The 22,725-nt window shown below is 40.8% G+C and overlaps 1 protein-coding gene across 1 annotated transcript in view; it reads left to right on the top strand.

Moving 5' to 3' along the window:
• The first annotated feature begins 4,048 nt into the window (after positions 1 to 4,048).
• GALNT13 (polypeptide N-acetylgalactosaminyltransferase 13) overlaps positions 4,049 to 22,725 on the top strand; it is a 259,112-nt gene continuing 240,435 nt past the window's right edge. Inside the window, exons 1-4 of the mRNA XM_019522794.1 lie at positions 4,049 to 4,059; positions 4,944 to 5,110; positions 7,849 to 8,056; positions 11,034 to 11,204. Of these exons, the coding sequence (XP_019378339.1) occupies positions 4,049 to 4,059; positions 4,944 to 5,110; positions 7,849 to 8,056; positions 11,034 to 11,204 (557 nt within the window). The remainder of the gene's footprint in view (positions 4,060 to 4,943; positions 5,111 to 7,848; positions 8,057 to 11,033; positions 11,205 to 22,725) is intronic.

The following is a 22,725-nucleotide window of genomic DNA, read 5'->3' as shown; positions in this document are numbered from 1 at the left end:
CCAGAGAGGTGGTGCTCTCACCTTCCCTGGAAATCTTCAAGAGGAGACTGGATAGGCACCTGGCTGGGGTCTTATGGCCCCTCCCACCCCCAGTGCTCCTTCCTGCCCATGGCAGGGGGTTGGACTCGATGATCTGTCTAGGTCCCTTCCGACTTATTGATTCTATGATTCTTAACCCCATCTCTGTTGGCAGACTGGGCTCTGAAGAATCTGGCCTTAAATGGGCCACCCTGCTTTCTAGTAACACGGCTAGAGTTCCCTGTTACAGCCATGTACAGGCATTCTGTTTCTTCTGGGAGTTTCATTATTCTCCCAGAAGTCACAAGTGTATTCATAAAGCACTTTTAGCATTTTTCTTCCAGAGCAAAATGACAACTCTGAAAGGAAAATAACTTGGAAACCACCAAAGTTAAGTGATCTGTACACTTTCCCTTCTGAGATGAGCTGCACAGACCTCCAGCACCCCAGGGTACTTTGCTCTCAGTCTTATCCACCCTCCCCTACCCCCAAGAGACACTGGGCATGTCTACATGTGCATTAATGTGCTTCAGTTAATTGTAGCTGTATTGTGAGTTACTAGGAAAATGCACATTAGCCTGTCTTAATGCATGCTAACTAATGAGCATGGGGTGCCTATATACCTGCATTGAGGCTGCTCCAATGCACTGTAATTACAGCACTGGAATCCATCAGATTCCAGTGTCACGTGCATCAGCATTTCCATGCTGACAAATGGTGGTAGGGGCACTTTAACTAAAGCTTGTTTGATGAGCTTTAGTTAAAACACCCCCACTGCCATTTTTCAGTGCAGAGATGCTGATACATGGGATGCTCTGGGCACTTTAATGAGAGCAGCTCTCAGAGCCAGTCACTGAAGTGCTTCCCTGCCTCCCAGAGCATGTGTATAAACACCCATGGGGCTCCCATGCACGTGCAGGGAGCCTGCACCAACACACTGGAAATCTAGCACATTGGAACAGGCTCGACAAGTCTGCTGGAGCACAGAAAGAAACATGCTGCAGCAGACTCTAGCATCATGTGTACCAGCGTTCCTGTGCTGAAGAATGGTGGCAGGATGCTTTCAACTAAAGCTAGTTTGATGACCTTTAGTTTGAAGTGCCCCACCACCATTTTTCAGCACAGAGATGCTAATGCATGTGACACTCACGTTCTTTTAATTAGCGCAGGTCACTAATTAAAGTACCCCCCTTCCCCCCATGCCTCCCTGTTGGCAAGAATAAAGAAAGACGGGTAAGGACTTGAGCTTTTATGTTCTGTTCCATTTCACCATGGGAAGGCCTGCTATGCTGCTCAAGTTAAGAGTCTCATTATGGTTTCATTATGACCCTGTATTTTCAGTGTGCTTATGCCTTAACTTGAAAAAAAATCCATGGTTTTTAACTAACACTTAATGTACGTTAGCTTATTTTAATGTGCATTAACTAAAAAGCATGTTTTTTAAGTGATGCTTTGATGCACATTAAAAGAGGCAAATGTACATTAAAGTGCACATGTAGACACTCTCAGTGTGTTGTTTTACTGCACCAGTTGAGCAGGAAGAAAACATGCCCCCTTCATAATCCCCAGTTTTGCTGCAGGGAGACACAGGCTGACCCTGAGCAGTCTAGGTCAGTTGATCAGGGCTTCTTTGTGCACTGCTGCCATCTATCTCCAGGCAGATTAAGGGGGCCTATGGAGCAGACTGAGATGTGGCTAGGGGGCCCCTAGCTGCACAGTGTCAGCATCACAGCTTCCTTGATCTTTAGGGACTTGGCTTTCAGATGTCTCCAGGTAAGTTTTCCTACCAGGAAAACAAACCCAGAAGAATTCTCCTGGATCATTTGAACGTGTATATTTAATCTTAGAGTCCTGTTTCTGGGGATTCTCTAGCTGAACAATCAATATAACTTAAAGTGATATCCAGTAAAGCCATCTTTCCTATAAACTCTGTAAATCTAAATCATAATACATTTGTCATTGTGGTCAATTAGACCCCAAAAATGGTTGAGAAATGCACATCGGTGCTGCTTTTTCTTTCTACTTGGATTTTAGAGTTCATTAAAGAAATGAATAGCTGGCTGTTCTACAATCATGTAATTTTACTGTTTTTTTCACAGATTGCTCTCCAAAATTATATGAGGCAGTAAAATCCACAAAGAACAATTTCATGCCCAAACAAGTTTAGCATGATTCTTGCTGGATGAGACCTAAGGAAAGTCCTTTGTGGCTCATTCAATAGAAGGCTTGTTTATAAACCACTAGGGTCTCAATTTTACTCTCCAACAATAATGAACAACTATAGAGCTATATCCAGCAATCAGATTTTTTCCCCCATAAAGTTGAGGTACCGATTTGCATACTACAGACTATAACTGAAACATGGAAACCAGAGGAATTTTCTATATTTCTTTTCTGGAGATATGTAGGCTGTTATGATTTTTAATTTGTATGGTTTGTTATGCCATTGAACAAAATATATATTTTTAAATGTTTAGAAAGGCTATGTTTAAGGATGGTGTTGGAGAGGTATTGTTGATGGACCATTTGATGTTTCTTTACTGCCTTTTACTGCCATTATCCTAATTCCTATATTCCTACATTTGGATGGACTGACTAGACAAGGATTACTGTTAGAGAAGTATTGCAATATGTGGTTTTGAATGTATTCCTTCACTTTGGCTTGTGATTTCTAAAATTATATGGACCAAATGCATTCCTATGGTTAGAGTGTGCAGGGCAACTAAATATCATTAGGTAACTAATATGTAGAGAAAATATTACAATCAAAATATTTAAAGAGGAGTATGTTACGCTTCAAAGAGCAGACTACAAATGTGAATGTGACATGTACCTTATCTAACATAAAGCTCACTACCATGTGTAGACCTCTATTGAAGAAAACATTGAACCCCTATGTGCAGTTAGGTATGTATTTTAGTGGTTTTGATTTCACATTGATAGCCATGGAATATATGAAGGCATCAAATGAGCAATAGGTTCAGTCGAGAAGAAAACAGCTCTGCTGAAAGGCTTAAACAGAAATGTCATTACTGATCATCAAAAAGAACTTGAGTGTTGGATTGAATACTGTGCAATTATATATACTCCAGTGAGACTGAAATTAAACACAAAGAGTCAAAGGGTTACCACAGTTAGAAGTTATGATGGGTTTGGACAACAAGGTTACGTTAGAAGATTTGCAGAAAGTCATTATAAATCAGTTCCTGGGAACAAGGCATCCAGCAACAGCTTTTTGCCTGCTGAAATCTACAGATGTGCCAAGATGAATTACTTCGAAAGCTTCATGAAGTTATACTTCTCTGTTAGAAAGAGGAAGCAGCACCAGAAGATTTTGAAGCTGGTTGGTTGGTACAATTATACAAAAACAAAGTGGATAGAAGTGACTGTGACAACTATCTCTCTGTTGAACGTCATCAGAAAATTTGTCACTCGCATCATGCTCCTGAGGCTGCAATCTGGGTGAAAGAATCTATTCTGAAAGTCAAGGAGTTTTTCACTCCACTACTGTGATATTTTCAGTGAAGCAACAGCAAGAGAAGCGTAGAGAAAAACGAATACCATTGTATATAGCCGTACGAAAAACTAGAACTCTGGGTTCCAAAATTATACCTTTCATTAGACCAACTGGCTTTTGTATATAGCCTTCATCTGTCTGACAAAGACCTTCAATACAGTCAACAGACAGGGTGTTTCTACGTTTCTGAAGAAACTGGTTGTCCCTCCAAACCGTTGAACATCATTCACTCATTACATCAAGGTATGAAGGGACCTGTGGTGTATGAAAACGAAGACTCAAACACCTTTCACAGCCACGAAAGGGTGGAACGGGTGTATCTTGGCCCTGTGGTTTTTAACATCTACCTTTCATTCCTGTTTCTTCATGCATTCAAGAACAGCAATGATGGCATTTATCTTTGAATGAGATTAGATGGAGGCTTGTTCAATATTGCAAGTTTTAGAGCAAAAACCGAGGTGAAAGAACTGATTCTGAGAGATTTCCTCTTTGATGTGGCCTTGGTTGCCCACGATGAATCTTCTGTACAAAATCTCTTGAGCAGATTTTCTGAATCATGCAAGAGCTTCAGGATGGCAATTAGTCTCAGGACAACTGTGATCATGTACCAAGGGGTGAAAGAATTAATACCTAACATCACTCTGGGCAATAACTGTCTTGGTGTTTTTTTGTCTCTTACATGTATACCATGATCCAGGCATTGATGGTTGCCTACTAAGCGCTTTCCTGTGTCAAGACCATATAGATAAAAATAGATCTACAAACTGTGTTGTTATAGTCCCTGAACACTGTTACCAGATGAACTATCTCTAGATCACATATACGGTGATATAACTCTGGAAAACTATTTTTCCCTACATTTTGCCTTCTAAAAATTAGGTGTGTGTTTTATATAAGGGTGAGTGGTACGTGAGAAATAAAACAGTTTAGTTTTTGTGTTTTCATTCTAAGAAATCTTAACAGCTGGAAGGTTTAAAAAATTAGTCCTGTTTTATACAAACCACAGAGGTTGGGAAGAATCCTGATTAATGGGTTGATGCTTTGCTTCTAACGTTTTTGTGCGTTGTGTTATTTCTTGGATGTAAAAACTAATTTTCCATTTGGTAGATCCAGCAGTTTCTCATATGTAGCTTTTAAGTGTTGATTTCTGAGTACACTAAGAAACAGCTGGCAGGAGACTAAATGGTTCTGAAAGAGGCAAAACTGGGAAACAGCTTTTTTGGTGATGTCTTTTCTAGCAGGAATATAGTATTCACTGTTTTTATGAGTCTAATAATTTGGGACTCTTGAAATTAATGTCCAGCTGAATTGTGTGTTGTCCAGTGATATTGGGGCCTGGCTTCCAGTGATGTGATGGTGATAGTGAAGACTCTATTAGAAGATTAACCTTCTTTTCTCTTTTTGGCAGATGCAAGACAAAAGTCTACCCTGATGAGCTCCCAAATACAAGTGTCGTTATAGTGTTTCATAATGAAGCCTGGAGTACTTTGCTTCGAACTGTTTACAGTGTTATAAATCGGTCCCCGCATCATTTACTTTCTGAGGTCATCTTGGTAGATGATGCCAGTGAAAGAGGTAAGCCTCTTGTGCTAATTTATCGAGGGCAGTTGCTGATAATATGAAAGACATTTAAATGTAACATATTTTGTTACTGTCACATTTAAGAATAGTTGTACAAGTCAGTGGCATTTAACCATTGATAAATCTGAAACCCAAGTCTAAACAAAGATGCCTGTGATTGTTACTTGGTTCAGAGGCAGCTGGAGTGAAAAAAAAAAGGTACTTTTTAGTGACCTTGGACAAATGGTCATAACAAATATTTTAATGTATCTGGGGAAGTGCTAAACTGTGCACGTTTCTAAAGTAATAATTGAAAAACTGTCTGGAATCATATCTATAACCAGAGCTGTTATCCAGATTTTTGTGAGTTCATTTTTTGCATCAGTTAATTATAAGCTGCACACTGATTTTATTATCTCATATCTTTGTTGAAGAATGCAAGTAAGAATATGGTGTTACGTGTTTTTGCCACTCATTGCTCTTTCCAAAAGGGAAATAGCTTACTCCTGGGGTTCAAACCTTTTAGAATGTAAGAAGCTGATGCGGTTTCTTTCTATTTCTTTCTATGGTAAATAATTATTGTGGTTTTCATTTCTTTGGGGGCCTGATTTCTTGTAGGAGCATTTCTTTATAGAGAAAGCAGCTTTTAGTTACAGAAACTGCCTCTGACATTGTTAACATTCTTTTTTCCTTACAAAATGCCAAAAATTTAATATCCAACATGAAATTAGTGAAAAGCCAAAGATATTATTTGGAATTGCATGCATTTTTAAATGTTCTCACAGTCTTGCACCTTATATAATGTTTAAGCTATTTAATGCTGAATACAAAAGAATGCAGCAGCTAGTTAATTCAGGCATAACAGTACCTCTCATAATTGTGCACGCAGCTGGAATTGGCTCTGGGTTTATTTCTATACAGCTGCCGGATATAGGGGACTAAGACCCCTCTACACATTACAGGTATTGCACAATTAACTGGTTAAATTACACAATGACCTGGAGACAAGCTACATGTGCAGAGTAGCTATTGCACAATAAAATGTTTCAACCACCTATAAAGTTAGACTTTGAAAAATTGTACTAACTTTATAGCTGGTTGCTGTTGGACTTTAATTTGCACATGCAGCTGGGTCTCCCCGCAAGGGTGCACTATGCCGAATGAAACCCCACTCACCCCCCACCAGGCCATAGGGATCGCAGCTATAATCTCTAAGGTTTAGGGGTGCATGAAATCCCCAAACCCTGGGGATTGTGGCTATTATCCCTAGGGATCCGGGGTACGTGGAAACCTCTGGGGCTGGAGGATTCCTGCAGGACAGTCCCTCTGCTCTGGGGATGCAGGAAATCTCCAGGACTAGAGGATAACCATGATCCTCCACCTCGGCTGTTGTCCCCAGCCTAGGGTTGTGGGAATCACCAGCTCCAGTGGGGATCCTCCAGCTTTTGGGGTGCGGGGGGTGCCTATGCAGCTGGGAGCCCTACCACTGTGGTGCATGGTGCTCCCAGTCTCAGGATCCTCCTTCTTGCTGGTACAGGGGGAGCCTGAGATCAGGCTACCCCTGCACTGTCATTGTGGGATCATGCATTAAATTGCATTGCACTTCAGTCACACCTCTTGCCATGCATGTGTGGGATGGCAGGATATGCAGTTGTGTGAATTGTGCATTAGATCCCATCATTCCTTTGCCTCGTTGTGTAGAGGCAGCCTATGGAACCAACTTATGGTAAAACCATTCTGAAGAGGACAGATGACCCAGAAAATTCATTGCAGTGTACTATGCAGTGTTTGCCAAACGCTTTCCTCAGGTGGTAGGTTTTGGTAGCCCTGTAGCAGTCAGATAACACAGTTTCTAAATCCTGTAGGGACTGGAGATGCTGCCAGATTCCTCCCACTCCTCTTGAAATCTGGATTCCTTATTAACTGTACTGCCCTTATTTTTCTACTCTCAGCATGTGCTACCTTGGACAGGGATCTAACTGTAACATTTGTTATATCAGCTCCCTATTCACACAACTACTCACCAAAATATTCCTGTTTGTGATGACCATGCTGCGTAGAGTGGCAGCTCTCTAAGCCCCACTTCTCAAACAGTCATCCTGCAAGTGGAAATATTGAGAGACTTAGGGGGGTTGAAGAAGAATGAATTCTGCCATGCTGGCTTCACTCCTTCAGTCCTCATTCTCTCCTCTATGGTAGACAGCAAGGGGAACTCTTTCTCGTGTATTAGCATGGTATTACATTTTTTAAGTTGTCAGACACGTAAGAAGTTTATTAAAACTGAGCTTGTTTGGCTACTGAATCTCAACACCAAACAAAACAGCAAAAGTTATTTTTGAAACCATGTTTTGGTAAACAGTGTACATTCAGTGTTGACTGCCTGGTGCTCTTTGTAGGAAATGAATCTTGACTTTTTCCTCTGAAAACTTCTCTTTACATGGTATTCTCAGAGGAGTTGTTTAATGAGAACTGTCGTGCCGCCCCAGAATGCGAGTGGAGTTCTATGGAAGCCTCTGTGTCTTGGCTCTGATTCTTCTAAAGATTAATAAGCATGTCTCGTACTGTATTTTTTGTCTTGTGCTTCCAGAGCCTTTAGTCTTTTCAATATTTATGCATTAGAATATTGTCCAGGAGTTACCCTTGGAGTGACCAGCAAAATGCATTAACCACACATTTCCATTCTGATTTCTTTCTGGTTATTGATTCAAGTTTGAAGAAGTGTTTTTTCTTATTATTTTAATTACATTTGACAGATTTTCTGAAGGCCGCATTAGAGAATTATGTGAAAAATTTAGAAGTGCCAGTAAAAATTATTAGGATGGAACAACGGTCAGGACTGATCCGTGCTCGACTAAGAGGAGCAGCCGCTTCTAAGGGCCAGGTCATAACTTTCTTGGATGCACATTGTGAATGCACTTTAGGGTGGCTTGAGCCCCTGCTGGCAAGAATAAAGGAAGACAGGTAAGGACTTGAGATTTTATGTCCTACTTTGTGATAGAAAGGCCTGCTATGCTGCTCAAGTTAAGGGTTTCATTATGAGCCTGTATTTTCAGTGTGCTTATGCCTTAGATTTAAAAACATGCTTTTAGAATAAGGCTAATCCATCAGGCCAAAGAGCATTTTTTTATTTCTGCTTTAGATTTTAGATTTTTTATTTATTTCAATTTGTGGCAAATATTTTTTTAATTTTTTTTTTTTATTTTAACACTGTTTTTACAGGGTTTCTGTCAGTGTTGATGGAAATAGTTACTGTTAATACATTATCCCTTTTCTTCCATGGCATATGTCCATGGAGGTCTTTTTGGGCACAACTAACCTGCAACTTTTTTGGTTCATGCATGCTTGAATATGACTACCCTTCTGTACTCAGTGTGTCTTGTTGTCTGCTGGTGAGCTCACAGGTAGCTGAAATTTACCCTCATCCAGTTTTCTAATATCATGATGAATCTTGTACCCATCTATTTAATGTGCGAGTGGATCCATAATCCCAAATAAGAGAAAAATCCACATTATAATCATATTTTATCATTGTTCTGCCAGCATTTTTCTTACCCTTATGACTTACGATGAGAAAACAACAGGGTGGAGGGTGTGCGTGTGTGGGTGTGCATGCTCATGCAAGTACATATATAAGCTCTGCTTGTATACTTACACAGACATATCCAAAGCCAAAAAAGACCCTGTTTTTATCTATTTATAAAGCATGTAGCCAGAGATGGACCACATATAATCTCTGCAAAATGTGCACCATGACCAATAAATCAGAAGAACAGCAGGAATCCATTACTTCAGCAGCTGCTGGGATCAAAGATGGGTAGAGAGTCTGTTTACTTGGAGAATGATTGGTGATAGTGGGAAGGAGCATAAAATTGTTAAAATAGGGATGTAGCCTTCACAACATTAATTGAGTTTATCACAGAATCATAGAATCGTAGGGCTGAAAGGGACCCCAAAGGATCGTTGGGTCCAGCCCCTTGCATGAGCAAGGAAAGACATCTGGGATCAGACAGTCCCAGCCAGGTGACCATCTAGTCTTCTCTTGAAGACCTCTAGGGCAGATGATTGGACCACCTCTGGGGGGGGAAGCTTATTCCATAGTCTGACAGTCTAGTTGTAAAGAAGTTTTTCCTAATATTCAGCCTGAAACTATATTCCAGGAGTTTGTGGCTGTTGTTTCTAGTTTTCCCCCAGATGCATATCATCTATAAGTAAAAAGTGCTACTTATGTTATGAAAGGAGCAGGGGCTAGATGAGGGGAGATATTAAGGATATAGGAAAGGAGACTGTGTACATGTCTGGGGAGAAACTAACTATGTTGGTTCAATTTTGCTGTTGGGGTGAGAAATATAGTTGAATTTCTGCATGTTTGGAGCTGAGGGGGTTTTGTGAATAGAAAAAGCAGGGGATAGAGTATTTGTGTAGAAGCAGCTGTTTGTGGGAGGATGCAAGGAGTCAGTGACATACCTTCCCACAGGCACAACTGGGCGGTTCTGTGCCCTGGGTGGTGGTGGTGCTAGGGGCAGCAGCTGCAGCCAGGCTACTGGCAACAGAATGACACCCCAAACAGGACATCCATTTTTGTGCCTTCTTTCCTCCACCTAAGTCAGTGCCCATGGCTAGTGCCTTGTTTGCTCCATGTTAGTAGCATATTTACATTTGCAGTTGCTTTGATGGTCTTCCCCTAGTATCATAAGACAGTGACCACATCATTCTGGGGCATAACATCAATTGCAGCTGAACCAAACCAAATTAGTTTAAACAATAACCATTCCTTTTTAAGGTAAGGTTTGATTGTTGTTAGGGTAAAAACTGGAGAAAAAGAAAATAATACAAAAGAAAAATAAAAGGAAGCTGTTATATCTTTCTGGCTATAGCCTATTAGAATTACTTTTATTTACTGCATATAATAGTTTGTATGTACCTATTGTTCAGGGATTTTTTGGAAAAAGTATGGTATTTTATATAGTGTTATTTTAATAGTTTCTTGTTCCATTTTTTCATTAAGACTCTTCTCTTTTAGATGTTTTTATTCTGTAACCTAAATTCTATGTCCCCTATGTTATAAAAAAAAAAATTACAAGTTATAAAACTAATTAAAAATTGAGCATAGTAGAAAAAAAAATCTCAAGGGAGACGTAACTGCAATGAATAGCACCTTATAGAAAAGTTAAATCTTTGAAGTAGGGTGTGAGATCAGTTGGCAACCCAGAAGCAAAACTGAGGGTTATTTCCACATAGTCTAATTACAATTACCCTTCTTCTCTTTAGCTAGGATTCAGTATTTCAGGAATGGTTTTGTTATTCCACCCATCTACGAGCAAATACACATATCTTGTGTGTGAATAAGTTTCTGAGTTTGTGGTTTGTGAACATGCGGAAGTTGGATAGAAAATAAATGAGTGATTTTGGTAACAACATCCTGGGCTATGTCAAGATGTACAAAAGCTCTTGAATGATACTTTAATAAGTGCAGAAATGAAAATTAAATTGTTTCAGTATTGATTTGTGAATTAGAAAGTGTGAGATTTTACTTTAGCACTGAAGTTCATGCTGGACAGCTGATATCCAAGTGAATTATGCTGAAGTTTATAGCGAACCTGCATCATCTCAATGGATTTGAATGGAAACTGAGTAATCTTGTTTTGCCTGAGTTAGTCCTAAAACCTGGTAGCCTCCATTTAAAGTTTGAAAGTTGGGGTTTAACCTTGGAGTGAAACTTAGTGGGTGCAGGCCTGTGTAAATGGAAATGGGAAACAAGGTTTCCAAAAGACTGACAGCTAGAATTACATACAATTTATACAATACAGTTTTCAATATATATGAGCAGTTATATCTTGATCTGAAGCTAGAAAGACTACATTAGAAAGCAGTGTTATAGCATATTAATAGGCATTAACATTACAATGTCTTATTAAAATGGAATATTTTTTTCTTACAGAAAAACTGTTGTCTGCCCAATCATTGATGTGATAAGCGATGATACTTTTGAATACATGGCTGGATCAGACATGACATATGGCGGGTTTAACTGGAAACTTAATTTTCGCTGGTACCCTGTTCCTCAGAGAGAGATGGACAGGCGGAAAGGAGACAGAACCTTGCCTGTAAGGTAAAGAGAGTAAACGAGGAATACTTTGGTACTGAATTGTTATGGACTTATGAACGCTGTGATATTTTATTCATATATAATTATATTTAATACCATTTTAGTGAAATTCCTGTTAGAATGCCTGCCCATCCAGAAAGCATAAACATAGAATATACCTTCTAGATTTAAATTTTTGGATTACCAATATGTGACCTATTCACAGTGCTACAATATAGTTATCAGAGCTGAGCAAATGCTTTATTTTCTTTGTGAATATCAAATAAATATGAGTTTGCATTTGATATGTTTCTATCCCTTTTGTATTCATTTTCTCCAGCTGTTGTAGTGAACAAGTTTACTAGCATCCACAGCATGGAAACAGCCCAGCTTTAAGCACTTGTGGAGAGCAATGACTGAACTTGTAAAATTTAAGTATTCTCCCAATAAACATTATTCTCTTTAAAACTTATGATATTTCTAGTTAAGGAACAGAGTTGATAACTAAATTGTGTTCAGTCAGAACTAACCAACACCGCTCCAATTTCCCAGATCACTGAACTGCTCATGAATGATCTACAGGCTGACAATCAGTCACAGAAAGTATTCAGTGAGTTATTTTAGCAGACTTTCCAGACACAAATCATTTGCTTATAAAAAAAATTGTGAACAAAACCAAAAAAGGTGGCATTAGTTGAATAAATTATTTGCTCGGCTCTAATTGCTGTCTGGTAATGAAAGTATTCAAAAGTGGATGTAATTGTTTCAAACATGATTAATAGACATAACTAAAAAGGAACAAAAAAATCCCAATCCAATGCGTTTCAGGGCAGTGTACAACAAGCAGATAGAGATAGCCAGCTCAGATGGCAACAGTTCACAATTCAGCTTTAAGAAGTGTTTCCAGACAAGATAGTGGATAGTGGTAAAGGAAGTTTTTTCATGGTTCGTTATGTTTGAACAAGCAGAAATACATCCTCCTATGAACTTTAGAACAGGCGAAAGGCCTTGGATTTGAAATTATTGAATATCTTTCTAGTTGACAGTGCAATTCTCAGGAACCATCTTGTTTCCCACTTATTAATATAAGGAAAAAGGAAAGTTTTTTCAACATTCTTGTTCAGGCTGATTTTAGAGTATAAAGGTTAGATACAGTAGAGCCACTGAGAGGAGAAGAGTCAAAAGGGGCAGGAAGTGTGTTTGTGTAAACTGTGCATTAGATCCCATTGTGCCTTTATCTGCACATGTGGAGGAGGCCTAAATCTTTGCAAGTCTCTGTCAGGGGCAGCTAGCTCCTCTTGGAGCTGATCCTAGTGACTGTTAGGACTGCTGCTTGGTTGCTGTAGTGTGTGCCAGTGATGGTTCCTTAACAGAATGCTGCAGCAGAATAGAACAGAATAGTAGGGTATAAATTGACCAATGAGGACTCTAGATTTTGTTGTCTTAAGCAATTCATTGCCACAAGCAGCAACAGTGTGTTTCATGTAGAGGTGGTCTACCCATGTCAGAAAAGTCATGTTGCCAATCTGGCAGGTAGTGTGTGTAGCCACCGTATTGGAATCCAAGTTGGCTGTCATGAATTCACATTTGGTCAATATTTCAGCTCCCACTAGAGTTAGAAAATTAGTTCCAATGACCAAACCAGCATTGTATGAACTAAGGAGATCAATTGTAATATTTCTGTCATGGTAGCCATATTGGATTCCAAGATGGCTGCCACAAACATAGGTTATTAGATACCCAGAAGGTTTGCAAAATTGCTATGTCAACTCAGTTCTGTTTCAGATTACCTCAACATGAAAAACTCCAATGGAGATTGTCAACAAGAGACTCACCCTTATTGCCCTTAAGCAAATGTTGCAATGCAGTCATATTAGTGAACAAAGTGTGTGAAGCAGTCAGGTGCACAATCAGGACAGTGTATCGCATGGTTATCACTACTGTGTGTGTGGATGCTTGAATACTTGTACAAAATTTCACATGCAGTTGAATTTCTAATTTGACAGGGAAATTAAAATCTCCCTTTCAAAGCAAAATATTCCATATTTTCTGTCCCATTCTCCTGTTCTCCCTGCCATGGGAAAACAAGTTGACTTTTGTAGCTTACTCCGATGCTCACTTGATCCGGGCTCTGGTGGATCAAGAAAAGTGAATGATAGCGGCAAAGGACATCTTCCCATTAATTACTTGCATTCAAGGTAACAATGTTCAGTTCAGACACCTCAGATGAGGATAGCTGCCTTGATATCACAGGTCTTTCTCTCAGAACAGAAAGGTAGTCTTTCTTGGAATACTTATCCCCCTTACCCTGTCCTTCTTTCCTACCTCCAAACCAGCACCTGAAGTTTCATTTGGAAATCAGATGGCATCTAAAGCAAGTACTGAGTATAATTAGTTTCCTGCAGGAAACAGTATTTAATAAGTGATCTGCTGCATTCGGGGCTATCTGCTCTTTGGAGTGGTTTTAAGTAATAGCATCAGACTTCATTGCAGTAATTCAGTGCTGGTGTCAAAGGTGTGGACCCAGTAATATTTGGAGCCCTTTTGGTAGAGGGATGTTTAAAAGGGCATCAGCTGACATTTACTAATGGTTATTAATGAAGGAGCTGAGAGTGATTCCAATGCAGCAAACTCCCTCCAACTTTAACACTCCTTCCTCTAGCGTTGAAGTTGGGGGTGGGTTTCTGCATTTGAATCTTCTCAGCTCCTTCATGCATAACAGCCAGAATATACCAGGTACTGCCCTTTAAAACATTTCCCATTTGAAAGGGCTCCTTTGTCCACAGGGAAAGATGTGGTAGCAAGTTCTAAAACAAATGAAGAGGACGTAAAATTCTAGCCACACCTAAAATGGGTTGGCACCCATATCTGTCTGATATCCAAACAGATTTGGGGATCCAGAAAAAAAAAAGGAAACATGAGCAAGAAATTTCTAGTTCTTGCTTTTCCCTTTCTATAAGAAATGTTTCAACCTCACCTGAATTTTGGAGTATGTCTGCATGTATGCATACATCTTGATCTAGTCTGTTTCTATATAATGACCACTGACTTTCAGCTTTGCTTATGTATATGTAATACAATCATCGCACCTAACTTCTTCTTTTCATTACGCTGAAAGTCAGTGGAGTTGTTTGGGTGTACTTGTGAGAGAGATTTTACACAAAGCATCTAGTATCCACTTTAAGCTAATTGCAACATGGCTACCTTTTCCTTTTATATTTAAGGTAAGATATGCAGGACACGAATTGGTTTGTAATGACCATTATTGTATTTAGTAAGAAAAGATCTGCATAATTCACTCATAAGAAATCACTCAGTTCACTCATGAAGGGAACAGTTGCTGCAGAATTCAGTCATCATATGCTTTGTATGTGCTGTCCATTACTCTTAATGAAAAGTCAAAAAAAACAAAAAAAGACTGCTTTTCCAGTAAAATTTATTTGGTTCTTTTTCTTTTCTACAGATAGTAGAAATAAGAGCCAGTTTATTTGGTTTGTTTGCCCAAGTGATTAAAAGAAGCTGGCTTCCTTATCATTTAATTTTGTAAAATGATTAGGGAGTTAAAGCAACAGAAGTATCTTCTTTTGTTGGTTTCTAGAATTTATAGGGAAAGTTTAATTTATTCATTTTCTGTGGTGCAGTCTCCAAGTAATTGTCATCTTATACAGTTGTAAAGATAACTTTCATACTACAATGTATTTCTGTAAAAAGCAGATCTAATAGTTTCTTTATCATTTCTGAAGTGAGCTGAATAAAAGAAAAGAGACCTAATAAAAGTCTCTAATTCTGTATAAAAAGTGATGGGTAGTATATTGCAAACAAAGATTCAATGTGCAGTTACAGCACATTTGAAATATCCTGTCTTAATTTATATATATATAAATATAAAGTCCTGTTCTTGTTCATCACAAATTTGACCCTATCATTTTGATCCCTTATTATTTTTACCTTCTTTCCTAGGTACAATCATGTCATCTTTCTTCTTCCCCAGGGAGGTAGTCTTTCTCTCTCTTTAGATTTTTATAAATTCACATGTCACAATGGTATCTGAGCCCCTCCAACAACACTTTTCTTTTAAATAGTGTCTTTAACTCTCAGCATTTTATGAAGGTGGATAATGTCTCCAATCTGGATACGTGACCTTCCCAAGCTCACAACACATCATAAAATAGCATCTGGCTCAATTTACCCATTTTTCTGAACACAAAACCTTGGGTTTTGCTACCTTTCTGTGCATGACTCCTATATTTTCTCTATAACTCCTTCAGTTAGGATGTCAGGGTGGGATTATAGGCTTGTGTTAAGTACAAATAAACCAATGTGGATGATAATGGGTGCATCTACACCCAGAGCTTTTGCTTTGGAGTTTTTTGTTCCCAGGCATACCATTTGAATGTGTGCCTGGGACCTATTAACTCTAGAACAATCAGATTTGGAGTTTGTTCATGCATAGCACATGGAGTCTGGTTGGAGCAGCTGTGGCTGGAACAGGACCCTAGAGATCAGCCTCCAAGTCCGGGGCTGCTTCAACTGAGCTTAATGTGCTGCAGAGGAGCTAGCTGGCGCACAGCGGTGCTTCAGTGTGGGACTAGCCAGTAGGCCTGTGTGAAGCAGCAACTATTCAATTCAGATTCAGCTGATTTGGAGGGACAGTGATTCAATTTGGTGATTCGATTCACTGCCTCAGTTTGATTCGGCTGAATCAGATTCAAAGATTTGGCAGTTCGGCCATAAACTATAATGGGGAATCAGTAGAATACCTATAACTTTGTCATTTGTTTGCAAATTTGGATTAAAACAGCAGCCCCTTCTGAGGTCATGAAGCCTGCCAGGATTCAAAGAGATAGGTGCCGGGGTTTCTGTGAAAGTGCCGCTCAAACTGTTGAAAGCAAAACTCATGTCATGTTTGTGTGTTAAGGCAGAGCGGGATGAAAACAGCAGGGATGGTAGCCCCTTTTGAAGTCTTGAAGTCTGCCAGGTTTCAAGGAGATAGGTGCAGGGGCTTCTGTGAAAGTGCACCTCAGACTGTTAAAAGCAAAACTTGTGTCACTTGTGTGTGTTGACTGGGTTTCTGGTTGTAGCTGTGTTGGTCTAAGGAACAGGCAGGCAAGGCTTTTTGAGTAGATGTGATATCTTTTATTAGACCAACTGAATGTTTTGAGAAATGTATCTTAGCAAGCTTTCGGGTTTAAAAACTCTTTGTCAGGCTGAGGAAGCATCTAGAGTTGGTGTGTGTGCTGTTCCTGGATGGAATGAATAGTAAAGAAGTTGGAGGCAAGAAAGCCATTCAGTGAAAATATAAATGGAAGTGTTAGGGGGTGAGAGACAGGTTGGGGGGGATGTAGCAGGTAAAAGTGGAGAGGAACCTGGGAGTCAGATGTCAGGCAGGTTATAGTAGGCATCATAAATCCAATGTTTATACTGAGTCCATGAGTTTTTGTATCCAGTAGACTTATGAAGTGAAGTTTGTAGGGTTGTCTACAACATCTGTTTTGTAAATTCAAACAAGCACCAAGCCTCGGTAACTTCATCAACAGAAGGAGATGTCCTACAGCCCAAAACATACCAAATGGATCCAGACCATATCATGACAAGAAATGCAAAACCTGCCAACATATCTCCAGTACCCCCACAATTACTACACCCCACAGCAGAACCATCAGCATTCCTAGATCTTACAGCTGCACCTGCAGAAATGTAATATATCTCATCCAGTGCACCAAATGCCCTGATGGAAAATACATAGGAGAGACCAAGCAATAACTGCGCACCAGGATGAATACACACCAGACATCTATTAAAGACAAAAACACCAAGTGGGGGCACACTTCTCACAAGCAAACCACTCTCTCACCAATCTCTCAGCCCTGATTCTCAAATGGAATTTACAAAACACTTTTCACAGATGAGCCTACGACCTTCACTTCATCAACCTCCTATAAACAAAAACTCATGGACTCAATATAGATATTGGATTTGACGCACTGTAACCTGCCTAACATCTGACTCCCCAGGTACCTCCCCACTTTTACCTGTTGCATCCCCCTTCCCCACTCCCTCCCAGCCTGTCTCTCACCCCCTGACACCTCAATTTACATTTTCACTGACTGGCTTTCTTGCATGCAGACCAGCCTCTGGCTTCTTTACCATTCATTCCATCCAGGAAGAGCACACACACTGACTGCAGATGCTTCCTCAGCTTGACAAAGGGGGCCGAATCTCCTCCGAATTGAATTGGCTACCGAAGTTAGTCACAGCCCTACTAGCCAGCAGGCAGCCCCTGCACTGAAGTATCCTTGTGCCCCATCCACCTGGGTTAGTGTCTCCATGTATACCAGTGTGCATGAAAAAAAAACTCTGCAGCAAGTTAGTATTTGTAAATACAAGTACTACCCTACTGTGAAGTTTATTAATTTCCTGTGCTGTGATAGGAGTGCACGTGTAGATAATGAGACATTTATTGTGGAGCTAATTAGTCAGCTCCACAGTAAGCGTCTCGTGTAGATGTGCTTATTAGGCACATATGAAATGTAGAACCAAATTACAGCATTCAACCAGAATTTGAACAGAAATGAATCTGACATTTTTCTAAAGTTCCTAAAACTGTGACTTGAATTTGTCTTGGGTTTATTATCTTTTCTTTCATTGATTTTATTCAGTAGTAAAAGGAACAGGAGAGTCAGAGGAAGAGGAAGAAAAGTCAGTGCGACTGAAACTAAGATCGATGAGTTGAAAAGGGTAATAAACTTGTCAGGGATATACATTCTCTAAGTAATAAACGTATTAGGGAAAGGTGAAACAAATCAACTACAGGGCTCCATCCTTAATATTTTTCTTATTTTTTAAATAGTCTTTGTCAAGGAGTGGCCTCTTGGGGAATGCTTGTGCATGACCACCATCACCTTGCCTGGTCTAAAAGGGGTGGCTTCTAGAGAAGCGAAGAGCCCAGGCACCCTTCCAACTCTAGGTATCCTGGTCTTTTGGTCCCTCATCCTTGTGGTTCTTTGTGGCCACACTCAAAGACCTAGTATCTAGCTCTGCTTCTGAGAGAGGGACTTGTTGTGGGGACTCACAGGAACACAACGTTCCAAGTATCACAGTAGACCATCTCCTCAGTAAAGATATTAGCTGGGTGGCCTTTGATTCTGTAAAAGGTTCTCTTCCCCCTTTGAAGGAGTTAAGCAGTCCCTCTGACCCTGATCCAGGCTGCACAGCCCTAAGCACCCCCAGCAATACTCAGCTGCTCCCTTTCCAGTTCCCCAAAGCTCCTCAACTTGTTTCAGTCTCCAGACTGTTCTGGCCATTGTTCTGCTTTCCCCAGTCTGCTCTCCTGTTGTCATGTTCATTTCCCCCTGGGTATGGTGTCATCTCACCTTTATCGATATTTCTTGATGCTAAAAGTCCATCTTATCTTGTCCTGCACTTACTCAGACCTGGCACTTAACCATTTGTTCTGTGTACACAGGCTGTTGAGATAAACTGAGTCACACAATAATATAACAATCCAAACAGAGAAACATCACAATAAAACTTGTAGTCCATCACAGTCTTGCAAACTTTTTATATACTGAAGAACCTCCTGTATATCTTTGAGTAAATTCATTCCTACTTCAGTCAGTTTGCCAACATATCAGTGTGCCTAAAAAAACAGAATACTCTCTGTACCCAGAGCAGTTTAAAAACATCTTGTTGCTTGATATCCACAATATAAAAAAATCAATTTTTTTTTGTGCTGTGCCTCTGCTGGATACTGCCATGTTTGTCCTTCACTATTGAAAATTTAAAACACTCTATAGTAATATTTATTTAGAAGTTCTAGAAGCTTTAGCTTTCTTCTATTTTGGAACTTTTGTTTTCTTCCTAAATATCTTGTTCCTATATAAACTCCTGTGAAAAAATTTAAAAAGGGATTAAATGTATACAGTAAATAAAGATCATACCTCTAGGCCAGGGGTGGGCAATTATGTGGGCCTGTGGGCCAAATAGGCAGTTCTGGGTAGCTGCTGGGAGCCAGTCAGCACACCCCCACAACAACCTGGAGCCTGTGCTTCCTGCGGATCCTCCCTGATGCTGCCAACAGTGCATAGCCTCAGCCCTGACCTTGGCCCTCCCCACACCCACTCCGGATTCACTCCAGCCAGAGTGGACCAGCTGAAATCTGCATGCACAGCCCCAACCCTGGTCCACCCTGCACCTGCTCCAGACTGTTTGCCCATGCTAAGCAGCAGCAGCAGCCAGGCAAAAGCTGTTGCTTTGTGTGGGGGAAAAGTGGCCCCTCCCCCTCACTGCTGCCAGGTCCTTCTTGCTGCAGCCACCTGGAGCCCATGCCTGGGCTGCCCTGCAGCTCCTATATACCACTGTCACCACCTCCACCAGACTGGCCAGCCAGGACAGTGGTGCCATTGCAGACCTGGCAGCAGTGAAGGGGAGGGACAATTTTCCCCCATGACGAGCAGCAGCTTCTGCCCAGCTGTTACTGCTGCTGCTGCTACTCAAAATGGGTAAGCGGTCCAGAGCGGGCATGAGGTGGGCTAGAGTCGGGCCTGTGGTCATGGGTTCTGGCTGGTTCTCTCTTCCAGGCAGAGTCCGGAGAGGGTGTGGGGTGGGCCAGCATTGGGGCTGTGTACACTGGTCCATACTAGTACCATGGGGCTGGGGCCAGCAGTGGCAACAGCCAGGAGCCAGTGCTGTTTGGTCTGTCTAGAATCCAGCTAAAGAGCCACCCCAGCCCCACTGAATGTCCAGGGGGTGGTGGGATGCCCCTTGGGCCAGATGGCACCTGGGTCAGGAGGATCCAAGGAACCTGCCTCAGGCAAAGGTCTACCTGCGGGCTGTATTTTGCCCACCCCTGCTCTAGGCTCCAGACCTAGCAACTAACTGAACTATGGTACTAGTAGGAATTCATATAAATAACATATTTCTTCCAGAATGTATTCATAATATATTTATTCTATACTAATGTCACCAGCATTCAGTATCAATCTATCAGTGTGCAATATTTTGCCATGTTTTATTTCTGATTTAAGATGCCTATTATTGCTTGCCATTTGCTTCCATTTTTGTGATGTCAAAATAGTAATTGGAACTGCTTCTGGTTTTCTGTATGTTAGTTTCTTGCACATTGTAGTGTATTTCACACTTTGTCTCATTAAACCCTAGCGTCTGTTCTAGAAGGACCACATCTAAAAGAAGAAAGGGTGATATATATTTTTAATTTGTATTTATTTATTTATTAGGCTACTGTGAATCTGTCAAACAGATGCTAATTAATGCAAGCCATCATTTCTTGTTTTGTGGACTTGCTAGTAAGTGGGCTTAGACCATTAACCCAAATTTTATACACTCTGAAACTAAACAGCCAATGGATGTAATAAACTACTGATCATGCTGACCAGGGCTACAACTGAATTCATAACCTAGGAGCACAGGGCTTTATGTCTTATTTATAATTCTCAGGACCATAAAACTGTTCTTGTCCACTCAAGGCATTTTTTCATTGCTTGAATATGTTTCAAATATTTTATCAGAGTGTAAAAATATGTAGCCCCTCATTGTCAGAAGTAGAATGCTTGGAACTGCACTTAAATAAAAGTATAGAAATTACAGGCTGGAGAAAAGTGTATTGAGCGTTATACCATCTCTGTGCTATACAAATTTCAAGATGTCTTAGGGTTTGAGGAAGCTCTCAGAAAAACTGGAGAGCAGAGGCACAGGAGGGCAGCGCTGGCTTGCATGGTGCCAATGCCAGCAGTACAGTCAGCCACCACTGCAGTTGGTTACTAGCTGACTATATTTGTGGCTCTGCCTTCACCCTCCACCCTGCCCTGCCCCATTCAAGAAACACCTAAAGGTGCTGCCCTGGTCATTCCTCTCAGTTATACTGGAGAGCCAAAGGACCTGTCTTAAGTTATGGTAACCTGTTTAAGTTCATTATTGGCCAAAGTAACGCCTGGGATTTCTTCAGCACCTGCCTGTACTGCTCATTCCCAGGGCCCCACACAGTTCAGTGCCTTAGCTTGTAAGGGGCTTATTTGAAAGCAGTCCTGCAACAGCCTTCAGCAGTTCCTGTGCCTATGGCAATTCCCTTGTAACAAGATAGTAGGCTTTGAGAGTCCTAAAATAAGAGACAGAAGTAAAGACTGAATCTGAGATGAAAATTTTGCCTAATATGTTGGCAAAAGTTGCAGAAATAAAAAATAATGAGCTCCAAAACAAAACTAGAAAAAAAACCCCAAAACTACCTTAGTCTTTAGTATCTAAGATTCATCACACAAAAAATCACTAGGAGTCATATGCTAGTAACAAATTTCAACAACGATAAAGGAGCCCTTACTTTCTCTTATGGGTATTTTAGTTGTTTTTACAATGACATCTGCAGTGTTCTTTGTTTATGTGGCACTTGAACAATTTTTATAGGAGATAATGGTTTTGGCTCTTGCATTCTATTTATTTAAAAACTTTTACTATTTATGAAGATATATTTTATAGTAGAATTGTATGGTACTTAGTAATTTCAATTTCAATTTGTAAAAATGTAGGGAAGCACTCTTTACGTTGGATATGTAACTCCATCAAAATTCAAAGGAAACTTTAGGCAGCTGTGCCTTGTCTGAGAGTGCTGCTGAGGCTTAGGGGTCTGATTTTCCAAGCATCAGCTCATTGGGCCTGACAGCTTGACCTGACTAGGTCATATTAGCAGGGTACATCCTCTATCTTGCCCACCACATTTTGATCTTTAGATAAGAAGGGAGGACTTTGATGGTATTCACCTGCACCTGCAAGCATCACATTGTTCCCCAGGGCTCTGCCTCCCCTTGCACCCACCCAGTCTTATAATCCGATCAGGTCAAGTGCCATCAGATAGTTAGATGGCCCCGTCCTCACAAGTGGTCTTTTTTCTCAAAAATTGGTAGCCTACTTTAAAACAGTTTAGTGGGCTTTCACCATTATGCCCATCAGGGTTAGTCCATTAAATTCTTACTTTTCCTTATCAGGCATCACTTTGCCCCATTGTTGACGCACCCCTAGGGCCCTACACCTGTGGGAACGGACTCATAGTTTGTTGTCTTGATTCATCCAGTGAAGCATTTGTCATCTCTCGACACTCCCGCTCCAAGCCAGCAATTCCCTGGTGTTATGCCTCTAGCCCCACAATGGCAAAGCTCCTCCAAGCCTCAAGTTAGAAGAGCAAAATGTTGCTCTTCCCCTTTTGCTTCTTCCAGGGCACGCTCCAGTCAGGGCTGGCTCTCCTGCAGCCATGCTTCCTGGCCTGTGCTCCCTCTTTCTCAGCTGGCATGGGGCACATCTTTATGCCGTGTTAATGCTGTGTTCAGCTGTGCACCAGCCAACCCAGATCCAGCATGAGCTGATGAAGTGCAGCAGCTGCCGTGCCAGGGATTTCCTGGATCATGCCGCTGGCATTTCTTTGGGTAAGTTTTCACTCTTGGAGGGAGCGTCTTCAGTTTGTCCCATCCCCAGGGGGCGGAGGTGGGGGAGATGAGATTGCCCTGAGGGGTTTCATGACCCTAGTAAAGTACCCTGCTAT

This window comes from Gavialis gangeticus, unplaced genomic scaffold (assembly GCF_001723915.1).
Source record: "Gavialis gangeticus isolate Ggan-Ray unplaced genomic scaffold, GavGan_comp1, whole genome shotgun sequence".
NCBI classification, from domain to species: Eukaryota; Metazoa; Chordata; order Crocodylia; family Gavialidae; genus Gavialis; species Gavialis gangeticus.
Note: the sequence above shows the minus strand (reverse complement) of the source record. Positions and strands in the feature narration are given on the sequence as shown.